Below are 21,389 nucleotides of genomic sequence, written 5' to 3'. Positions count from 1 at the left end.
TGCAAAGAGCTAAAACAAGCTGCTGTAGAAAGGAATGGCATTCAGGACGCAGAGCACTCCAAGGGAAGAAACCGTAATGGTACTCAAGAGGACAAGGATGGGCAGCACCAGAAAGTCAAGCACCTGCAGCACTAAGTGCCTAGAAGAGAAAAAAAAAAAAATAAGGACAAAAGACAGATGAGGTCAAGTATATTCAAGAAGTTTCCAAAGCCAACCACAAATTCTCTTTTCACAGACAACCTTTATATCCCTCCTGTCTGGCAAGGACCTGGGACAAGTGAGCTGCTGGAGTCAGAGGAGGTAACACTGATACAAACACAAATCAGGGAAAATATATAGTTTTGCAATACTAGCACCCATCCCCCTCCCTTTTAGGGACACAGAACCCTCTTTTCCAGGGAGGCAACAGAGGTTACCTCACCCTTGGACCTAGGGTTACCGGACCAGAGCCTGGTAATGGCCTGGGGGTAGACCAAGTCAGTACAATTCCACGAGTAAGGTTTAGTCACTGGGGTTGCAATCCTGGCAAGCTGTGTGGTACCGACTTCACTACTATAATCCACTGTAAGCATGAGTGCAAATACCTAAGCCCACAGGACCTTCTAATGGCTCAAGCATAGGTGGTGTGGGTACCCCAGCACACAGGCAAACATCAATGGCTCATTCTTCATTGCTGAGTTGTACTCTTCTATACAGCTGCTGTGTAGCCACACACCTGCTGAAGAACATTCAGACTGTCTCCAGGTTTGTTCATGATGAACAATTATAAACATTTGTGCAGAGAACTTCATTTTTCTAGGGTGATATCTAGAGAAGGCACAGCTGAGTACTTGGTAAGTGACTAAGATTCTGTTCCGTTTCCAGGGTGGCTGCGCCATGCTGCATTCTTAACAGCAATATATACAGTTGTTTGTATCCTTGCCAATACTTAGTATTATCACTATTTGTGTGTGTGTGTGTTGCTGGGAATTGAATCCAGGGCATTGTGCATGCGAGGCAAGCACTCTAATTTTTATGGTAGTGGAAATAGAACCCAGGAACATTTAACTATGGAACTACACCCCCAATCCTTTTTATTTTTAATTTGGAGACAGAGTCTTACCAAATTACCCAGGAGAGCTTCAAATTTACAATCCTCCTGACTCAGCCTCCTGAGTAGCTGGGATTTACATGCATGTTTTTGTCTAAATTTTAGGTGCTCTAACAGGTGGGTAGTATCTCATCATGATTTAAATGTGAATTTCCCTCATGGCTGCTGATGCTGAGCTCTTTCAGGCCACTCTATGTCCTCTCTGATGAATAACTATGTAAGTCTACTTCAATCTCTGGCTTCTTCTTAAACTGGGCTAATTACCACTGTGTTTTTCTTTTATATTCTGGATACAAGTCCTTTATCTGATATATGCTTTTCAAATATATTCTCCCAGTGTACTGCTTATCTTTTCATTCTTCTAGTCTCAATAAGTATTTTTTGCAGAGCACAAGTTTTTTGTTTTGATGAGGCCTATTTATCAGATGTTTAATGCACTGTGCCTCCAGTGTCACATATGAACTCACAACCATAACTGAGGACTCGAAGGTCTTCTTTCTGTTCTCTTTTTTTTTTTTTTAGAGAGAGAGAGAATTTTAATATTTATTTTCTTTTAATTTTTGGCGCATAGAACATCTTTGTTTTATGTGGTGCCGAGGATCGAACCCAGGCCGCATGCATGCCAGGCGAGCGCGCTACTGCTTGAGCCACATCTCCAGCCCTTCTGTTCTCTTTTGAGGTTAAGTTTTATATAAGACACAGGTTTGGGTTATGATTTATATTTTTTTTGCATATAAATGTCTAACTATCTTTGTTGAAAAGGATATCCTCTGTTATCTTTTGTATCTTTGTTAAATAACAATTAGAAGGCTGGGGTTGTGGCTCAATGGCAGAGCCTTGCCTCACACATGTGAGGCACTGGGTTCGATTCTCAGCACCACATAAAAAAATAAGTAAACAAAATATCGTGTCCATCTATAACTAAAAAAAAAAAAAAAAAAATATGGCAATAGGCATGAACCTTGCAAATAATATGCTAAGTGGAATAAACCAGAAAAAAGGACAAATATGATTCCACTTCATGAGGTAACTACACTAGGCAAATTCATAGAAAGCATAGCAGAAGTTCTAGAGGGGCTGATGGGATGCTCCTCCACTTCATCAGAGTGAGTCTGGATAGTTTGTGGTCGTGGCAGACGGAGACTTGGTTTGGCTGCCAAAGATGTTCAAGTCCTGCTCCCCAGAACCTGTGAATACCTGTTACATGGAAAGGGAACTGAGTGTAGCTGTGTCAATCGGCTTTTTGTTACCTTGACCAAAATCTCTAACAAGAACAACTAAGAGGAAGAAGGTCACCGTTTCAGAGGACTCAGTCCATGGTCAGCTGGTTTCAAGGCTTTGGGTTTGAGGTAAGGCAGAACATCATGGAGGAAGGGCTGTCAGCTCATGGCAGTGAGGGAGGGAGAGGGAGAGAGCAGGAAAGAGGGAGAGAGCAGGAGAGAGGGGAAGGCAGGCAGGCCAGGGAGAAGATAAACTCTTCCAGGGCACTGCAGTCTACCTACTTCCTCCAACTAGGTCCCACCTCCCATTAATTCACTCAGCTCACAGTGGAAATCCATCTAATGATGTCAGAACTCATGATTAATGTATTAAATGTATTTGACCCCTAAAAGTATTGGGGTCAATGCTTTCAACATATAAACTTTGGGGGACATTCCAGATCCAAGTTGATAGTAGCCAATGGAATCAAAATTAATCAGCTCTCTTATTAACAGGATTATCTTGGTGGGTTTGATGCAATCACAAAGGTTCTGAAATGTAGGAGGAAACGGAAGAGGAAGTCAGAACATTAAAACTTAAAAACTCAACTGACTTTGAAGACAGAAAGGACCATAGGCCATGAAATGCAGGCAGACTCTAGAAGATGCAACAAGACAAGGAGACCAATTCTCCCCTAGAGCTCCATACAGGGACACATGTCTGGCTGACAACCTTAGTTTATCTGGGTGGGTCCCATGTCAGGTTTCTGGTCTCTAGAACTGCATCCATAGTGTTTTAAGCTATTATAGCAGAAACAGGAAGCTAATACAGTGATGTCTAAACAACTGGTCCATTTATGTTGCTGAATTCACATCAATTCAGATGTTTCTATTAGTTTCTTTCCTGATATTCGTAATTTGTCCTCCTCTTCCTTTGCCAGTCTGGCTAGAGGTTTATCATTTTTACTGACATTAAAAAGTAATTGCTGGGCTGGGGATGTGGCTCAAGCGGTAACGCACTTGTCTGGCATGCGCGGGGCGCTGGGTTCCATCCTCAGCACCACATAAAAATAAAGATGTTGTGTGTACCGAAAACTGAAAAATAAATATTAAAAAATTATTTTTCTCTCTTCTCTCTTAAAAAAAAAAAAATTAATTGGTGGGGGCATTGCTGGGGTTGTGGCTCAGAGATAGAGCACTACCCTAGGATGTATGAGGCACTGGGTTTGATCCTCAGCATCACATAAAATATTGTGTCTACCTATAACTAAAAAATAAATAAAAAATAAATATTAAAAAAATGGGGGGCCGGGTGTGGTGGCACATGCCTGCAACCCCAGCAGCTCAGGAGGCTGAGACAGGAAGATCTTAAGTTCAAAGCCAGCCTCAGCAACAGTGAGGCGCTAAGCAAATCAGTGAGACCCTCTCAATAAAATTCAAAACAGGGCTGGGGATGTGACGAGGTGGTCTAGTGCCCCTGAGTTCAATCCCCAGTACCAAAAAAAAAAAAAAAAAAGAAAGAAAGAAACGGTGGGTTGGGGATTTAGCTCAGCTAAAATTTCACTTGCCTAGCACATGAAAGGCCCTGAGTTCGGTCCTCAGACAAAAAAAAAAAAAAAAAAAAAAGAAAAGAAATATAGAACTTTTGGTTTCATAAGAAAAAAGTGACTAACAAATTTCATAAGAAAAAAAAAGAAAGAATAAGTAATTTTAGGTTTCATTCATTTTCTTCTGTTGTCAATTCTCGATTTCTGCTCTATTATTTCCTTTCCCTTGTCTGATTTGAGTTTACTTTAGCCCATTTCTGGTTTCATATGTGGGAGCTTAAATTATCGATGAGACTGTTCTCTACCAATTAACACATATAATGCCTCTAAACCCTCTTTGGCTGTGCTTACATATTTTGATTTGTCATGATTTCATTTTGTTTAGTTTATGATACTTAACAATTTCCCTAGAGACTTCTTTTAGATTCATGGATTGTTTAGAAGTGTTAATTCTACAAGTTTGAATTTTCCTTTTACCTTCTATTACTGACTGCCAATCTACTTTCATACTGCAGGAGAGCACACTTTGTGACTTACTCTTTCGGGACTTTTCTGATATTTGGCTTATGATTCAAGATATAAATTATCTCGATGAACCTGGTTCCAAGTACACTTTAACTGGACTTGCATTATGGTGTCATTAGATGGACAGGTGTCAAGCAGATCTTGGCTGATGGTCTGCAATTCTACATCCTTGTTGATTCTCTATCTGCTGGGTCTCTCAAGAACTGAGAGAAGAGTAGTAAAATTTCCAACTGTGACTGCAGGTTTGCCCATCTCTTCATTCACTTCTGCCAATTTTCATGCTGTTTTAAGCTCTACATGTTACTGATGAATTGGCTTTTATCAATATGTAAGGTGCCTCTTGTTCTCTTCTCACATCAACTTTTTTAAAAAATAGCTTTTATTTATTTGTTTGTTTGTTTATTTATTTATGTGGTGCTGAGGATTGAACCCTCTCGTGTGCTAGGCAAGTGGTGCTACCACTGACCTATGGCCCCAACCCACTTCTCACACACAATGTTTTTTTTTAAAAATATTTTATTAGTTATTGATGGACCTTTATTTATTTATTTGTTTATATGCAGTGCTGAGAATCGAACCCAGTGCCTCACACATGCAAGGCAAGCACTCTACCACTCAGCTACAACCTCAGCCCCTCACATCAACTTTTAAAAGAATATTTTAAAATCTAAAAGAAGAATCCACTGAAGAGGAAGATATGAGATCCAAGAAGAACAGAATGAGTTCATGAATACAAAGATGGGGTGGTGGAATTCCAAGGATGACATCTATGCAACAAACCTATAAAAGCAACTGGCACAAATTAGAAGACTAATTTGGAGGACCCACTGAAGAACATCTACAAAAAGAAAATAAGTTTGAGTAAATTGCATGAATTGCTGGATAAGCTTAGTGAAAATGATGTTAAGTTTGTGTTCAACAAGAACAAGAAGCTGGGTGCAGTGGCACACGCCGATAATTCTAGCGGCTCAAGAGGCTGAGGCAGGAGGATTTCTAGTTCAAAGTCAGCTTCAAGCCAGGTGTGAAGGACACGCCTGTAATTCTAGTGGCTCAGGAGGCTGAGCAAGGAGGATGGAGAGTTAAAGCCAGCCTCAGCAAAAGTGAGGTATACTAAGCAACTCAGTGAGACCCTGTCTTAATAAAATACAAAATAGGGCTGGGCATGAGGCTCAGTGGTCAAGTGAATGCCCTGAGTTCAATCCCTGGTATATCCCTGCCCCTCCCCAAAGTCAGCCTCAACAATTTATTGAGGCCTTAAGCAACTTAGCGAGACCCAGTCTCTAATATAAAAAAGGAGTGAGGATGTGGCTAGTGGTAAAGTACCCCTGGGTTCATTATCCAGTACCCAAAACAAGCAAACCAGACAAAGTGGCACACAACTATAATTCTAGTAATACCAGCTACTCTGGAGGCTGAAACGGGAAGATTCCAAGTTTAAGGCAATTTAGCTAAACAAAAACAAAAAATAAAAAGGGCTGGGAATGTAGCTTAGTGGTACTGGGTTCAAACCCCAGTACTGCAGCAGCAGAAGCAACAAAACCACCATGACTGGAATGAGACATTCTGGGGAAACACCAAGTTTACATTCCCACAACAATCCATCAAATTTATAAAATACTGTACACCCAGTATTTCATTACTAAATTGTATTCTTTCTGCACCATGATCAAATGTGCTTAGGATCACACACTTAGGGAACAAAAATCTGACACAAATACATTCAAATCTGTGTCAAATTTAAAATCATCTTATTAATTCACCAAGACCAGGGTATTTCTCATAAATGAATTTTCTAATATCAGAATCTTGAACTTAATGCTGTAAGCATTAAACCTTTTCACTGTAGAAGGATTTTCTCTAAAATCTAGCTATGCATCTATACCCTTAAACCAATACTGTGAATCTTCACTTAACATTTTGGAGCCATTATTCTGGACACCAATTAGTGGTTCCAATAATCATTATTATTAATATCAATCACTAGAATTTATTTATTTCAGTACTAGGGATTGAACCCAGGGCTTCATGCATGCTAGGCAAGTGCTTTACCACTGAGCTACAGCCCAGCCCTTTTCATTTTATTTATCCTTGAGGGTCTCCCTACGTTGTCTAGGTTGGTTTGGAACTTGCAATCCTCCTGCCTCAGTCTCCTAAGTAGCTGGGATTACAGTTGTGCATCACCAAGCCTGGCTCAATTACTAGGTTTTAGTGAAGGAATGTAGATCCCCTTTTCAAAGAACCCTGGCCAACTACATAGTGATTCTGACTTTTGTGTGTCAAGTTGATGGGGACTGAACCCAGGCCTTGGAATAGTAGGCATATGATCTACCACTGAGATATACCTCTTCTCCATGTTTTCTTTTAACATACAGTTTTTAATTTCTTATCTGGTTGTCAGTGTTCACTGGCTATAATTTGGATGTCTATCCAGGCAGTCTTCGGATTTGCCGCCTTTGGTTTCAGTCTCAGAAACCATACACTAGTTAGAATTACAGATAATATGAATAAAGTTGCCGATGAGCACTAAGAGCCCTCCTATAAGAAATACATTTTATGTCATCAGTTAGGAGACTACTAAGTTTCTTAGTAGTCTTACTTTCCCACGATGCATCTATTCAACCTAGAGCATTGTCTATGTTAAGTATACTAGCTCTACCCCTAGTCCTTCTCATGTTTCACATAGGCAAGGGCCCTCCAACTCTAAATCAACTACAAACGAATCAGGTATTGCTATATAGCAGCGATTTCGGGTTGACTGTGAATCCACCATTCCTAAATGCAAAGACGCTAGGGAAGGGGGTGGGGATCAAAGGGCCCAGCCAACGAGAAATGGATCTACATTTTTCTTCCTGTAACCTTCGCTGAAAAGTAGCAACAGCAATCGCAACTAAAATTTACTGAGCTCGCCTGCAGCATTCTCAGCTCATTCTATGTAAAAAACTCACGGAAGAAGTTCAACATTGCTTGCTAGCTCTGGCCCGGGAGCACATACAAGACCAGACGGGTTGTAAAGTCATCTGAACAGAAAAATGAAGCTACAACATTAAATCTGATCTCTGGAGGAGAGGCTGGTGTAACCCAGAGGTGAGCGTCAAGTTCGGTGCCAGGCGGCCGCACTCCCCGACACACCGGAAGTTTTGAAACATCCTGCGAGGCTCGCACAGGCAGGGTGGCTTCCTTCGCCACAGCTCCGCGGGCCCTCCCCGGGCCCGAGGACCTCCCCGAGTCGGCGGCACTCGGGGCTGGGCCCCGAGCGGGAGCCAGGCCGTCAATCACCTCAAGTGCTGGCGGCCGCGCTTCCCCGCCCGCGCGGCGAGCCGGGCAGGTGGGAGGCACCTGCAGCCGCGGCCCGGAGAGGGCTGTCCCGGCCAGGCCAGGGGCCGCACGCGCGCTCCGGGGTCCCTCGTGGGGACCGCGCGGCTGGCCCGCCCCGGCGAACTCAGCGACCCGCCCGGCCCGCCCCCGGCGCGCCACTCACCGAAGAAGCCCTGCACGATCCCGAGCGGGTGGCTGAGCCAGTCCTCCCCGCAGGGCATCTCGCCGAGGGCCGGGGCCGGCGCGGCGCGGGCGGCGACTCTCCGCGGGCCGAGCGGCCGGCGCCCAGCTCCTCGTCAGGGGCTCGGCGCTCCTCGCCCGCGCCCTCCCACGCACGGCGGGGCGCGGGCCACCCGGCCTCCGAGAGCAGCGGCTGCGGAGGAGCCGCTGGCGACCTGCAGGTGCAGCGCGAGGACCCCCAGCCTCCACTTCGCACAATGGCGGGAAACAGGCGCCGCCGACCGCGCTGCCTGCGACCTGGGTGGAGCTCGCGCGGGAGGGGCGGCGGGGGCGCGCGGCGCGGCCCCGCGCACGGGCAGGAGGGCGGGCCGGCTCCCCCGGGGCGGGGCCGCCGCCATCTTGGAGACGGGCAACGGAAGGCGCCGCGTGTCACTCGAGCGGGCGTGCCCGGGCCTCCCGGAGTCCGCTCGCGAACTGAGTACGCGTCCTTGCGCGGGGGCTAGAAAGGCGGAGACCAGGAGTCCTCAGAGTCAGCTCTGGGAAAAGTTAGGGATGGAGGAGCCTTAGATGTCAGCCCAGCTCCTTTTCCTGCTTATTATTATTTTTTCTTTTTTGCTGATGGCAACGCTTTTCTTTGACGCTGTGCCCTAAATCCTGTTGGGGCGTCGGGGTGGGGGGACTGGGGACTGAACTTGGGGCGCCGTACCGCTGAGCTGCATCCTCGGCCCTTTTTACATTTTGAGATGGTCAGGGCTGGCCTCGAACTTGCGGCCCAGCCTCTGCTGTGGCTGCCACTACTGGCGGACACCCGCGCGCCGGCTCCGAACCCCTAAGTAAAGACTCCCCAGCCGCAGAGCCGTCTGAGGGAAGCTTGCACTTCTAAGACCCCCCAGGCGCCCTGGCTGCCGTCCCAGGCCCCGAGGCCGACGGACCGGCTCCTGGTAGAGGCCCAGCCCTGGCGCGGAACCCGGAGCGGCGGGGAGCACCCCGTGTCTCCCGGGCCTAGACGCCCGCGGGCCACCAAGGCGTGCCAGTGAAGCCCCGCGGTCACCCTTTGCTGAGGAGACGTGGGACAAGCTCAGTGGTGCCACTGAGGCCAGGAATGCATCTCAGAAAGCCAGGTGTTCTCATGCCTGTAACCCCAGCTGCTCGGGAGGCTGAGTCAGGAAGATCAAGAGTTAAAAGCCAGCCCCAGCAACCGCGAGGCACTTAGCAGCTCAGTGAGACTCTGTCTCTAAATAAAATACAAAATAGTGCTGGGGATGTGGTGCAGTGGTCGAGGGTCCCTGAGTTCAATCCCTGGTACCCGCCCCCCCCCCCAAAAAAAAAAAAGAAAATAGATCTCCTCACAGCATTCTTTCAGCTGGGAAAGGGTGCACGATCCGAATGGAGTCAATAAAGTGGGGAGCTGGAGAACTGACCCCACTTCGCAGGGCAGAAGCTCACTTGGTGGAGCTTGCAACAGGCACCGGATCCCTCCCCAGCACCTCAAAAACAAGCACACTGAATCAGCCTTTGGAGCCTGAAGTCCTCCTTTGGGGTGTAGGGGAGGAGAAAAACTTTTCCTGTTCTCCAGTGGGACCCCTTAACAAAGCATACACCAAGAGAAAAGCAGATCAACTGTATATCTCATGTATATATGGGGGAAACTTGGAGAAGAGTAACTTAGGAAGGGTTTAGAATTAGCCTTTTATAGCATCTTTGTCAAAAAAAAAAAAATAGAGAAGTGGAGAAGGACAGAGGAAAACAGTTTTAGGTTTCCAAAGGTGACAAACTGGGAAAGCAAAAATTCAGGAGACTAAAGGTAGACACAGTTCAGCTAGTGAACTTTGCTATGTCTCTTACCATCTCTGGCTTGGTAAGAGTCTAAAGGTGTCTTTGGTGATTAACCTTTGTCTTTGGTAGATAGCGGGAGGGACACCTTTGGAACTTTATGTCCTGTTTTTAGGTGAACGGTGGCAGGGCAGGGGACTTTTCTTGTGAGTTTAATGAGCTGAGAAAAGGGTGAAGTCTGGGACATTGCTGACACTATTCATTCAGCACAGAGGGTTGCCAAGTCCCTGGTGTTAAATTGGGGAACTCTTGTATTTTAGCTTTGTGCCTAGTAATATACAAATTAAAGTTATGACATAGAAATGAGTTTAAATCATTAAATTCAGATGCACTTCTTCTGAATTGCACCTTGATATCAATTCAGCAGTGGCAACTGTGGGGGAAAAATTACTTTCTTCCTTTCTGAGTTCATGGCTTTGTGTTTTATGAGAAAAGGAAGACCTGAAGAAGTGTTTAAGTCTGAGTGTTTTTATGCTTAGGTTTTTGTATTTGAAATGTGTGGTGCTAGGGATTGAACCCAGAGCCTCATGAATGCTAGGCAAGCGTTCTACCACTGAGCTACATTCCCTCACCTTTAACATTTAACCTATCAAAAATATTATAATTTGGAAGAAACAATTTTAAAATTGTTAATGGGATATTCTACTTTTTTTTTTTTTTTTCCTGCAGTGCTGAGGATCGAATCCAGTGCCTCACACATGCTAGGCAGGTGCTCTGCTGCTGAGCCACAGCCCCAATCCTATTTTACTTTTTTATTGTCTTTGAAATCTTGCATGTATTTTATACTTACAACACTTCACATTTCAGATTGTGGTCATGTTCTAGTTTCAATAGCCACAAGTAGTTAGTGCCTATTGGACAGCATAGGAGAAATTGGGGTCTCACAGGACTATATGTCAATCAATTCAATATTTAACCTGTAGGAAGTAAGATTTTTTTGCTCAAAGGCATTTTGAAAGATCTTTTGACATTCCGGGAAACCAAAAGATCAGATCAAGAACCCCCACCTGAACCTATTGTTTTAGGTAGCCTGTAGTTAGCCCCATGACTCTGATAGAAATGAGTTTGGGTCAGAGAACTAAATGGAAATAAAATATCAGGATTCCAGCCTGAAAGAGCCAGTAGCAGTTCAAGGCTTAAGGCATTTCCAGAGACCAGAACCAGAGGTGGCCTGGACTGAGTAACCATGAAAACTCTCCATGTCAGAGCTGGGAGCATTTTCAACTTATTCCTAGCAGGAGTCAATCATTTCTAAGTTACAGTGGTTGCTGTATTTTCCATTTCTCCTTTTTCCCAATGGGGTCTTCATTGCAATTGCAGTTGTTCTGTTCTTGTTCTACCATTGTCCTCTGGAGTACTTGGTCATAATTCAGTGGACTGGGAGGAGCTGCATTCAGACCCAATAAAAACGGCTGAGCCACCCCAAAGATCCTGCACTTTCAAGCCCTGTGCCTAGTTGCCTCTCTTGGGAAGGAAATATCTGTACATTCTCTGTGAAGAGGTTGGGTGCATATTTGGTGGCCAGGGTCACATTTTGATTGTCATTTGCCCACCTAATCTTCCTTCACAGGATGTTAGGGTGTGGCCACCCAGGTGGGAACTCAAGTTCCCAGTTTTTCTTGCTTCTAGGAGTGACTCTTTGCCAATGTTCTCACCAGTGGAATGTGAACAGAAATGATGTGGGCGGCCTCCTCCCACTTGTTAAGATGAAACATTTGTCCCAGGACTTCTCTGATCATTTCCTGCTGGCTTGGGTGGTAACTAGAACAGCCTTGGAAGCCCTAAATATTAGTGACCAAAAGGTCATGAATATGCACTTTTATATGAATGAGACACAAACTTCTATTTTAATCAAGACATTGTATTTTGGGGTCTTTAAAAAAAAAAGTAACTTGAAGTCCTGAGAGCATGCTTCTGGTATTCCATGTGGGAAAATTTTCTTAGTTTATCCGTCGTTTCTGTACAGCACGTTTTCCAGTTGCTTTCATCAAAAGTGTGCTTGAGAGGTAAATATTTTGGGAGCTGAATTTCTTTGCATTTGACTGTATCCTTTGTGACCTATGAGATCTTTTTGTGACCTATGAGTGCTGTTGTGTGGATCTTTTCAACTACTGTTTTGGGCACTCAAACCTTTCAATTTGGAAACTTATATTCTTCATTTCCAGGAATAAGAATATGATTCCCTCTCCCTGCATCTTCTCTATTTTTAGTGGAACTGTTAATATTCAGATTTTGGATTTCCTTGCTTGGTACTCTAATTTCTTACATTTCCTCCCCTAGCTCCCATCTGTTTGTCTTTTTGATTTATTTTTTGGGAAATTCCTCACATCTATTTTTCTTCAACTGAGTTTTAATTTTGTTATTCTTTTTTCCCCCTGAATATTTCTTTAATATATATATATATATATTTTAATGCTGGGGATTGAACCCACAGCCTCACACATGCTAGGCAGGTATTCTATCACTGAGCTGCATCACTAATGCTTTTTATTTTGAGTCAGGGTCTCACTAAGGTGCTGATGCTGTCCTGGACCTTTTAATTCTCCTGTCTCAGTCTCTGGAGCATCTGGGATTATAGGCATGCACCACTGTGCCCACCTTTTCTGCTGCTCATTTACCCTTTTTGCTGCCTCTAAAATCTTGTTGGTGTGGAAAACTCATCTTTAATGGGTTTATGCTTGAAAACAAAAACTATTTGTGCTTCCAACAGTTTCAGAAGGAAACCTGTTCAGTTTTTCCCTAGGGATTATTCGATTTCTGTTCATTTTTCTGTCAGCACTAACCACCATGATTGCTCTCCTGATCCCCCAAGGTCTGCCAACTACTCTTCCTATTTCCAGGGTTGCCCTTTCCTTGGCAACTTTGTTACACTGAAGCGGAATGAACTTTCTACAGAGTAAGTGCTATAATTTTTTCATCCTCCTTTAAACCCTTTAACTCCCTGTTGCCCTCTAAAGACTAAAACAGCAACTAACTTCTGTCTACTTTTTAATCCTCATCCCCCAACTCTCTCCCATTAGCTCCCTGGGCTCTAGCCATAGTTTTACCTCTGTTTCTCTTAACATTCAAATGTGGCATCTCAGTGTTTCCTACATATTGTTCCTTTATGTAAATTTGTTCCTTACTGTTTCCTCCAATCCTTCCATCCCTAAGTTTTTTTCAATTAACTTCTATCCTTTGTCTTTCAGGTCTCAACTTTAATTTTTCTTCTTCAGGGAAGTGTGTCATGTCACTCTAGACTAGGTAGGTCCTTTGTTGATGGTCTGGTGTGCAAGATACTTGCTATCTCTCCATGGAAAGGTTCTATCTCCTTATCTAATGATGTCAGTGTTCTATGTAACACACGTTAGGAAATTCTGCATTATATTATTCATTACCCTTTAGTTATTGTTATTATGCATTTAGTTGCCTGTCTTAACCAGACTAAGTTCCCCAGAGGGTATATTTTACATACCATCGTACCCCTAGTGTTTAGTATACTGCCTTGCCCACCCATAGTGACAGAGACTGTCCTTGAGCAACCTGTACCCTGGCTTCTAGCAGTGTGAGGCCATGTATCTAGGGTGACTATAGCCCTTTAAAAATGTCTGCCCAAGAAAGCTCAACACTGCTAGGAGAATTTACTGTTTCTTTCAGCCAAAACCTGGTGATAGGTCCCTGAGCCACTGATTAGAACAGTTACTTTTGAAAGCTGACAATTAAAAATTCTCCTTCTTTCAGATGTAGATCTTCTACCACTTGGAACTGTCTTCCCAAAGACCCTTTGAAATGTGTGTACATTCAAGGAGATTGTTATTCTCACTCTGTGAGAATAAAAGCTATGAGAAGCATGTGTCTCCTGTAGACAAGCACCATAAAAAAACCCAGAACGCTTAGTCAGGTAGACCAACCTTCTTTGCATGTCTCAGTGTCTTTCCCTTAGCCCACCCAGCCCTTAAAAAGTCTCAAACTGCCAGTTGGGGTGTGCATACCTGTTGACTTGGGAGGCTGAGGCAAGAGGATTGCAAGCTGGAGGTCAGCTCCAGCAATTTGGTGAAAACTTGTCCCAAAATAAAACAGGTGAAGAGACAGTAGTGTAACTCAGTGGTAGTGAGGGCCCCTGGGTTCAATCCTTAGTAACTTAAGGAAAAAAAAAAAAAGTCTTGAACATTTTCTTTCAGTAAGGCTGGTTTCTGTTCAAGCTGGACATCACTTTTGCAACAATTATTACTAAATGAAACCTATCCTGTTTTAACTAGTGTTTGGCTTTTTAAAAAAATAATCAGACGTTACATTAAGTAGTCATTTAATTCGTTAACGAACAGGTTTTATATAGGTGTAATTTGCTGTGGGATGTGTTTCACTATATCACGGTTTCCTTTGAGGTCTTATCTCCGCTGAAAGAGTGCTTATGGTACTTTTACTTTCATAACATCTAACTATGCAAGATCATAATTATGTTCAAATTATTTGCGCTGCATTTTGAATTCAATTTGTCAAGACTACTGTGGGTACATATAGAAAGCATTTTGAAATATCATATCCTTAAATTTCAGTCCCCTATTTTATTTTTCAAAGAAATGTCTTTAAAAACTTAATGGTTTTACTATTTTCATTTCTGTGCCAACGACAGGAGTTCAGCTTAGTTCTGTCCCGAAGGGCGGGAGGGTGCTAGAACAGAAGAATCTGGCTCCACCTTGGCTGCGATTGCCTCCACTGCTTTTTCCCCCTGCCCTCCGTTTGAGCACTCTGCTATCTTGTCCTGACGTATTCCACTGTACCTCCAAAATCTTGCCAGTTAAACTATCCCTTTGGTACTTTCAGGAAGCCCAGAGCGCCGCCCGCAATCTGTGACTTTCAGCGTCAATTTGAGGTTTTACCTGAAACCCGCAGCAGCCACACCCCCAAAGGCCTGCCCCAATCGCAGTCCTCCGTCTCATACTGAGCCTGCGCAGAAACTGAGCGAGTCACGTGCGGATTCGGGCCTGAAGCCGCTGCCGCCATGTTGATTTTTGGCAGCGCGGGCAGGCGAAGGAAAAGGGCCCTCGGCCAGCCTCTTGGAGTGCTGGCCCCTGTGCGCAAGTGCGGAAGTGCGCTGGCCCAAGGGTGACCGGTTTCCGGCCGGTGGTGCCGCACCGGCTTCCCGCAGACGTGTAACAGACGGTGGGACGCAGCCATGGCCGAGAGGAAATCTAACGGTGGCAGTGGCGGCGCCTCCACCTCCTCGTTGAGCACTAACTTACTCTTCTCCTCCTCGGCCACGGAGCTCAGCTTTAACGTGCCCTTCATCCCAGTCACCCAAGCCGTCGCGGCCCCGGCCTCCCTGCTCTTGCCCGGAGGTAGGAGGGGAGGGCTGTCCCGCGGGGTGGGCGTGTGCGGGGAGCCGGGCCGCCCGGCTATGAGGCTCGGACGCGAGGCTCTGCCTCTGCCGCTTCTCGATCCGGGCGCCTGCTGGGGCCAGCATTGCCAGCTTTAGAGGGCGGGGCCCAGGTGATGTGGCTGGCTGGTCGTCAAAGGAGCCACCTGTCCGGGTTGTCTACAGTGCCCCGACACTCGTGCCCTGGCATTCCACTGATCCTCGGTGAACACCTACTGTGTGCTGAGTGCTGGCAGGGATGCAGATTATTAGTCGCCTTCTCCTAGGGTATGGTGAGGCATCCTCCTAGGAGACTTCAGGATATAGTAGGGTATCTCTCTCCTAGGAGATGGTAAGTTACCTCCAGGGTGGACGGTGTCCCTTTTCTGGAGTACAGAAGGCTCTTTTCTACTAGGAGACTCCAGAATTAACAACAAACTGTCCTACGAAAGACGTTGTCCTCTTCTAGAGTAAAGTGTAGTGTTTGCAAACTGTAGACACAATGTAGTCCTCATTTTTCAAGGTAGTGCATCAGTTCCTGTAAGAAGGGTTTTCTTGTCCTTTTAGGCCCCCACTCCTCTGTGCACCTCTAGCTTTTTGCTCATATCTGTAGTAATGTCTAGGGTGATTGCTTTTTGGTGATTATATAGCATAACCAAGGCCTAGTGTTGAGTAGTACAGGCTGTTTTCCAGTCCTGGCTCTGCCAGTAACTTGATGTGTGACCTCAGTCATGATACTTTACCTCTCTATGCTTCAATTTTCATATATGTTCAGTCTTATGGCATTGTCCTGAGAAGTGAATTAATTTCTATAAAACAGCATAGTACCTTGCACACATGTAAATGTGAACTGAACATGTTTGCCTTTTCATTTGGACTGAGGCTTGTTGAAATTTGCGGCTGTGACTTAATTACCTTTCTCCTTTATTTATTTTGATGCGTTAATTAATTACCTTTTTATTTCTAGAATCTTATTTGGTGTCTAGCACATAGGTCCTTTTTAAGTGCTGATTTTTTTTTTCTAGTGAATAATTTATTACTGTTTGAAGGACTAAGGAAAATCTCATGGAGAAGTGGAGAACGACTTCAGCAGTACATTAAAGTTCTTCTTCTCTTGTGTTGTTTCTTCTTGGTGCTTGTCACTACCTGACATATATGCATATTTATTTTCCCCCACTAGAAACCTAAGCGCCATGAAAGCAGGGTCTTGGTTTTACTCATTAGCATATATATGCCCAGTGCCTGGAATGCAGTAGACAATGCAGCAGATACTTATTGAATGAATGGGAGGGTGGGCATCAGGAATATGTATGTCTCATTTAGGCAATGTGGTCAAAAGATTAGACGTTGCTGTCTTTGGTGAAGAACTAGCATGGCTGGAGCAGAGTGCTGTGGGAGGATCTAGGAGTAAATGAGGCCATGCTTGGGGTTTTTGTATAATCCTCTGCTCCGTAAGTATTGTTTGGTTTGTGTCCGTCTTCCTTGTTATACAGTATTTAGTTTGTGTGTGTCATTGTCAATTGTTGCTAGACATTGTCATTGTAAGTACAGAGTAATTACATCTGTCTTTAAAACTCTTTGTTTCTTGAAGACAGACCTTTTTTTTTTTCAGATTTGTTTTTGCTGTATTGGGGTCCAAACCCAGGGCTTCCAGCATGCTAGGCAAGTGTTCTATCACTGAGCTATATCCTCAGTCCCTTTTATTTTATTTTGAAACAGTCTCACTTAAGTTGCCCAGGCTGGCCTCAAACTTGTTGTCCTCCTGCATCAACTTCCCAAGTAGCTGGAATTATCGGCGTATGCCATACTGTGTTTGGCTGAACTTTTTTTTTATGAGTGTGAGAACATGAATAGATTTTAGAACTAAAATTCCATAGCAAGTATTTTTCCACCTCTAAAAAATATTTCGTAGTTAGAGATTCTTTCAGAAAATATGTGGAGGTAAAGAAGAACCTGACTCCTTGGAAGCAACAGTTAATCATATCATTAAAAGAGGCACACAGGAATAATTTCATGCATTCACCAAATGGATTGAGCAGCTTCTCTTTGCCATGCTCTGTTTCATATGTCAGAGACACAGAAATGCAGATAGCTCTTCCTTCAATGACTGCACAGTACATATGTATACTCAAATGCCCACCTGGGTAAGCAGTTGTAACACAGGCTTAGAAAGCTAGAATAAGGGATGGATAGGCTGCTGTGAACACAGTGGGTCTCAGCTGGTGGAGTGGGAAGGGCATGTCCCTTAGGCCTCAGGGCCTCACGGGAGGTGATAGTTGAGCTGCCTATTGAAGGGTACATAGAAATGAGGGCATCTGCATAGGTGAGAAAACTTCCAGGCTTGGCAGGAGTTGGCGGTGGGTTGTGTGGGGCAGGGATGGACCTCTTCTATCTCCTGTTCTGTCCTCTAGCTCCCCGACCCAAGTAGGTCATTATGACTAGAGGGTTTGCAGGGGAGTGGCGCTTGGGGTCTGTGGGCTGTAAGTACTGTTTTAAGGAGTTTGAAGTTCATCCTGAGGGGTGTGGGGAACCTTTGAAGGATGTTAATAAGGCAATAAAATGAGAAGTGTGTTTCAGAAGGACTAAAGTTTTCTTAGATTGCATTGGAATAAGGCTAACTATACTAAGAATGGTCATTTGGGTGGCCATTGTACTTCAGATAGGAGCAAATGGCATTCTAGCCCAGGTGACTGACATTGGGTATGGAGAGCAGGGAACAGATGGGAGAGATTTTTAGTCTATAAAGTTTTGACTCACTGGTGGTCAGATTATTAGCTTTGTCAGTGCAGAGGTCTGTTCCTGTTCAGTTTGGGCTCTAAGACTAAGCTCTGTACCTGGCACATATGGGTGCTGTATAAATATTTATTGAAGAGCATCCGATTAAATGAAGGGTATTAGAGGAAGAGTCTGACAGACTCGAGGTTTTTGCTGAAATCTTGATGTTGTTGGTGAACTCCTGTTGAGGTTGTGAGAACCTGTGAAAGGACATGGGTGGGGCTAGGATTGTGGCTCAGTGGTAGAGCGCTTGCCTAGCAGGTATGAGGCACTGGGTTTGATTCTCAGTACCGCATATAAACAAATAAAATAAAGTCCATTGATAACTAAAAGAATATTTTTTTTTAAAAAGGACATGGGGTGGTCAATATAATAAATTTAATTTTTTTAAAAATATTTTTTAGTTGTCAGTGGGCCTTTATTTTGTTTATTTTTATGTGGTGCCGAGGATTGAACTCAGTGCCTTACACATGCTAGGCAAGCACTCTACCACTGAGCCACAACCCCAACCCCATAAATTTAGTTTTAAGCCTATTAAATTGAAGCATACGAAGTTGCATCTGTCAGAAATATTTAGGGAGTGATTAAAAAATAGCTTCTGGAACACATGGCAGTCTTGGTTTGAGACAGTTGGTAGAGTCCTGAGTATAGACTGCTCGTGAACATTGTGTCCTGAGGGCTAGAGTGTGGCTCAGTGGTGGGGCACTGGTCCAGTATGCATGAGGCCCTGGGTTCAATCCCAATGCTGCAGAAAAAACAAACAAACAAAACCTCAGGGGAAGCTAGCAGAATGTTGTCACTTCATTTATGATTGATATTAATTAGAAAAATATTTCTTGGACCAGGTTAATTTCAAATTCTCTTAAAGGGTGAAAGATAGCACATAAGGCCCCCCCTCTCTTCCCATCACACACAGTTCATTGTTGAGGGACGAACTAAGAAATACAGAGAAATCCAAGTAAGGTTCACAGGAAGGTGAAGGTTAGGTGGAAACTGGAAATACATTAGAAAAGTAGAAAGAGAAAAGCAGACAGAGTCTTGAATAGGAAGGATTTTTTTTTTTTTTTTTTTTTTGATACAAAGAAACAAGTTTTAGGAGTCTTTTAAATAGTACCATGCAGGGCTGGGTTGTGGCTCAGTGTAACGAGGCCCTGGGTTCCATCCTCAGGATCACATAAAAATAAATAAATAAAACAACCATATTGTGTTCTAACTACGGTAAAAGTAAATATTAAGAAAAATAGTACCATGCTGATCATAATCCAAAAGATTCAATCTCTAATGCCATAATCTTGTGAGTCTTTTGGGATGATGGTCCAAACATGTATAGTGGAGTGTCTTGGTAGTTTGGTGTATGTGAAATCTAAGCGGAGCAGCCTAGGCACTCAAGGCAGAATCTCCTGTGAGCCCAGTGGTCTTCTCAGCAGACGTCAAGGAGGAGCACAAAGCTTGGCAAACCTCCAAGGACAGGGACCACTGTGTACTTGTGTGCTGGGAGAGAGGCCACCCTCTGAGGGACTCCATGCCTCCAGTAGTAGGAGATAAGAAGGATAAGACAGGAGAAAGAAAAGAGAAGGATGAAAGCTGCAAGCTCAGAGCTTGGGAATGTTCAGTGAGGAAGAGCAGGGTGGACTTTGTAGGTCATGTGGAGGGTATATGCTTTTATTTTATTCATGAGTTGGTAGCAGAACAAAAGAAAATCCTTTGATTTAATACCCACAGTGAAGATCAAGTTGGGCAAAGAGAGATGAGAACTTCCTTAGTTAGAAAAATGGCTTTCCTAGCTATCTGGTGTTCTGTAATGACTAATTATTTGGTTGTGACACTGTATGATGTTAGGGATGGAAATTAAGGTTGACATATTTTTCTTTGGGAATACACATAACATATGTTCATTTGTATAATAAGTGCTTTGTAAGTAAGAGCCCTGTTACACCCCTTCTTGTCCACAGAGTTAATGTGTACTTTAGTTTCTCTTCATGACTATAGAAATTAAGATGATGTGCATTTGGGTGATGGAATAACATTTGAGTCATATTTTACCAGGGAGAGAAAAAATTTATAATAATATGTAAAAGTTGTAGGTATAGCTGGGTGTGATGGCGCATGCCTGTAAACCCAGCAGCTTGGGAGGCTGAGACAGGAGGATTGTGAGTTTAAAGCTAGCCTCAGCAACTGTGAGGTGCTAAGCAACTCAGTGAGACCCTGTCTCTAAATAGGGGTGGGGATGTGGCTTAGGGCTTGAGTGCCCCTGAGTTCAATCCCTGGTACACCCCCCTCCCCCCAATAAAGTTGTAGGTATAGTTAATATTTCTGTTTTTAAAAGCATCTCTGTAAAAACATTTATATATTTATGAAATATTAACTGTTTACATTTATTTAAAAAGTATGAAAGAGTATATACCAAAATGTGATTGTCTCTGGGAGGTGGGCTTATCAATGAATTGTATATTTTCCTGCTTTTGATTTTTTCCTATGAATATTTTCTAGATTTTCATTTCAAAGAAAAAAAGGTTTTTTTACCTGTAAAGCAGAAATATGAGTTAGATTAACACGTAAGAGGTAGAATTGCTGGTTTTTCCTTACAGAATTATATCTACAGAATGTTAGAAAACTTTAAATCATTTGCTCTCCTGTTCTGTTTCAGAGGATTCCACAGATGTGGGTGAGGAGGACAGCTTCCTCGGTCAGACTTCTGTTCACACATCCACCCCACAGACATTTAGTTACTTCTCTCAGGTATCAAGCAGTAGTGATCCTTTTGGGAATATTGGACAGTCACCTTTAACAACTGCAGCAACATCGGTTGGACAATCTGCGTTCTCCAATTCCCCGACTGCTCTCCCTTTTACAACTGGATCCCAAGATGTGTTGAATGCATTTCCACCATCTGTATCGAAGCCTCCATATGGTGCTCCACCTTCCCCACAGATGGGAATGAATACTTACCTGCCTTCTCAGCCAAGTAGTCTCCCTCCTTCAAATTTTGGGAGCCCACCCCAAGGAACCCCCCAACAAGGGTACAATCCATATCGCCATACCCCTGTCAGCAGCAGGGCTAATCCATATATTGCACCACCACAGCTGCAACAGTGCCAAACACCAGGCCATCCCTCTCACCCTCCACCCTCTGGACCCCCTATGCAGATGTACCAGACGCCTCCAGGATCTTTGCCACCGGTATGTAGTTAGGTTTTGTGTCCTAATTATTCGCTCTTACTTTTTTTCCTCTCACCTTGGCCAATGTTTGAAAGAACTTTTGTGTGTTTTATAATTCAAATGAGAATGAGTTATGTTTTTTGTTTTTTATGTTTGTTTTCTTCCATAAGAGTAAATGGAATAGGATTTATTTGGTTTCAAATAGATAGAACTCCCACAAGACAGGGGACTGACAGCAAGTTTTTCATGAAAAAGAAAAATCCTTTAAAGCAATGGATATTGCACTTCAAACATCTGATAGAAATAAGTGCTTTGATTCACTGGCCACCTAAAAATATGTGAGTTGCTAATTTCAAAGACATCATTACTCTTACCAATTTAAATTGACCCTTTTTGCTAAAGTTTTATTTAAGTCACATGAACCAAAAGGC

At 43.8% G+C, this 21,389-nt stretch overlaps 2 protein-coding genes across 7 annotated transcripts in view; one reads left to right on the top strand and one right to left on the bottom strand.

Annotated features, from left to right (window-relative positions):
• Window positions 1-8,156, bottom strand: part of Mcmbp (minichromosome maintenance complex binding protein) — a 39,123-nt gene extending 30,967 nt beyond the window's left edge. For 2 of the 3 annotated variants that reach the window (XM_027930204.2, XM_027930205.2), the window contains exon 1: window positions 7,840-8,154. In XM_027930204.2, the coding sequence (XP_027786005.1) occupies window positions 7,840-7,897 (58 nt within the window). In that variant the 5' untranslated portion in view covers window positions 7,898-8,154. Of the gene's footprint in view, window positions 1-7,839 lie in introns of all 3 variants that reach the window. The other variant, XM_027930206.2, reaches the window with a different exon arrangement.
• A 3,051-nt stretch (window positions 8,157-11,207) lies between these two features.
• Window positions 11,208-21,389, top strand: part of Sec23ip (SEC23 interacting protein) — a 48,823-nt gene continuing 38,641 nt past the window's right edge. The window contains exons 1-5 of one of the 4 annotated variants that reach the window (XM_071610850.1): window positions 11,208-12,585; window positions 12,878-12,932; window positions 13,410-13,569; window positions 14,493-15,007; window positions 20,447-20,979. In XM_071610850.1, coding sequence (XP_071466951.1) covers window positions 14,845-15,007; window positions 20,447-20,979 — 696 coding nt within the window. In that variant the 5' untranslated portion in view covers window positions 11,208-12,585; window positions 12,878-12,932; window positions 13,410-13,569; window positions 14,493-14,844. The remainder of the gene's footprint in view (window positions 12,586-12,877; window positions 12,933-13,409; window positions 13,570-14,492; window positions 15,008-20,446; window positions 20,980-21,389) is intronic. The other 3 variants (XM_071610848.1, XM_071610849.1, XM_071610851.1) reach the window with 3 other exon arrangements.

The sequence above is a fragment of the Marmota flaviventris genome, chromosome 4 (assembly GCF_047511675.1).
Source record: "Marmota flaviventris isolate mMarFla1 chromosome 4, mMarFla1.hap1, whole genome shotgun sequence".
Taxonomy (NCBI): Eukaryota; Metazoa; Chordata; class Mammalia; order Rodentia; family Sciuridae; genus Marmota; species Marmota flaviventris.
Note: the sequence above shows the minus strand (reverse complement) of the source record. Positions and strands in the feature narration are given on the sequence as shown.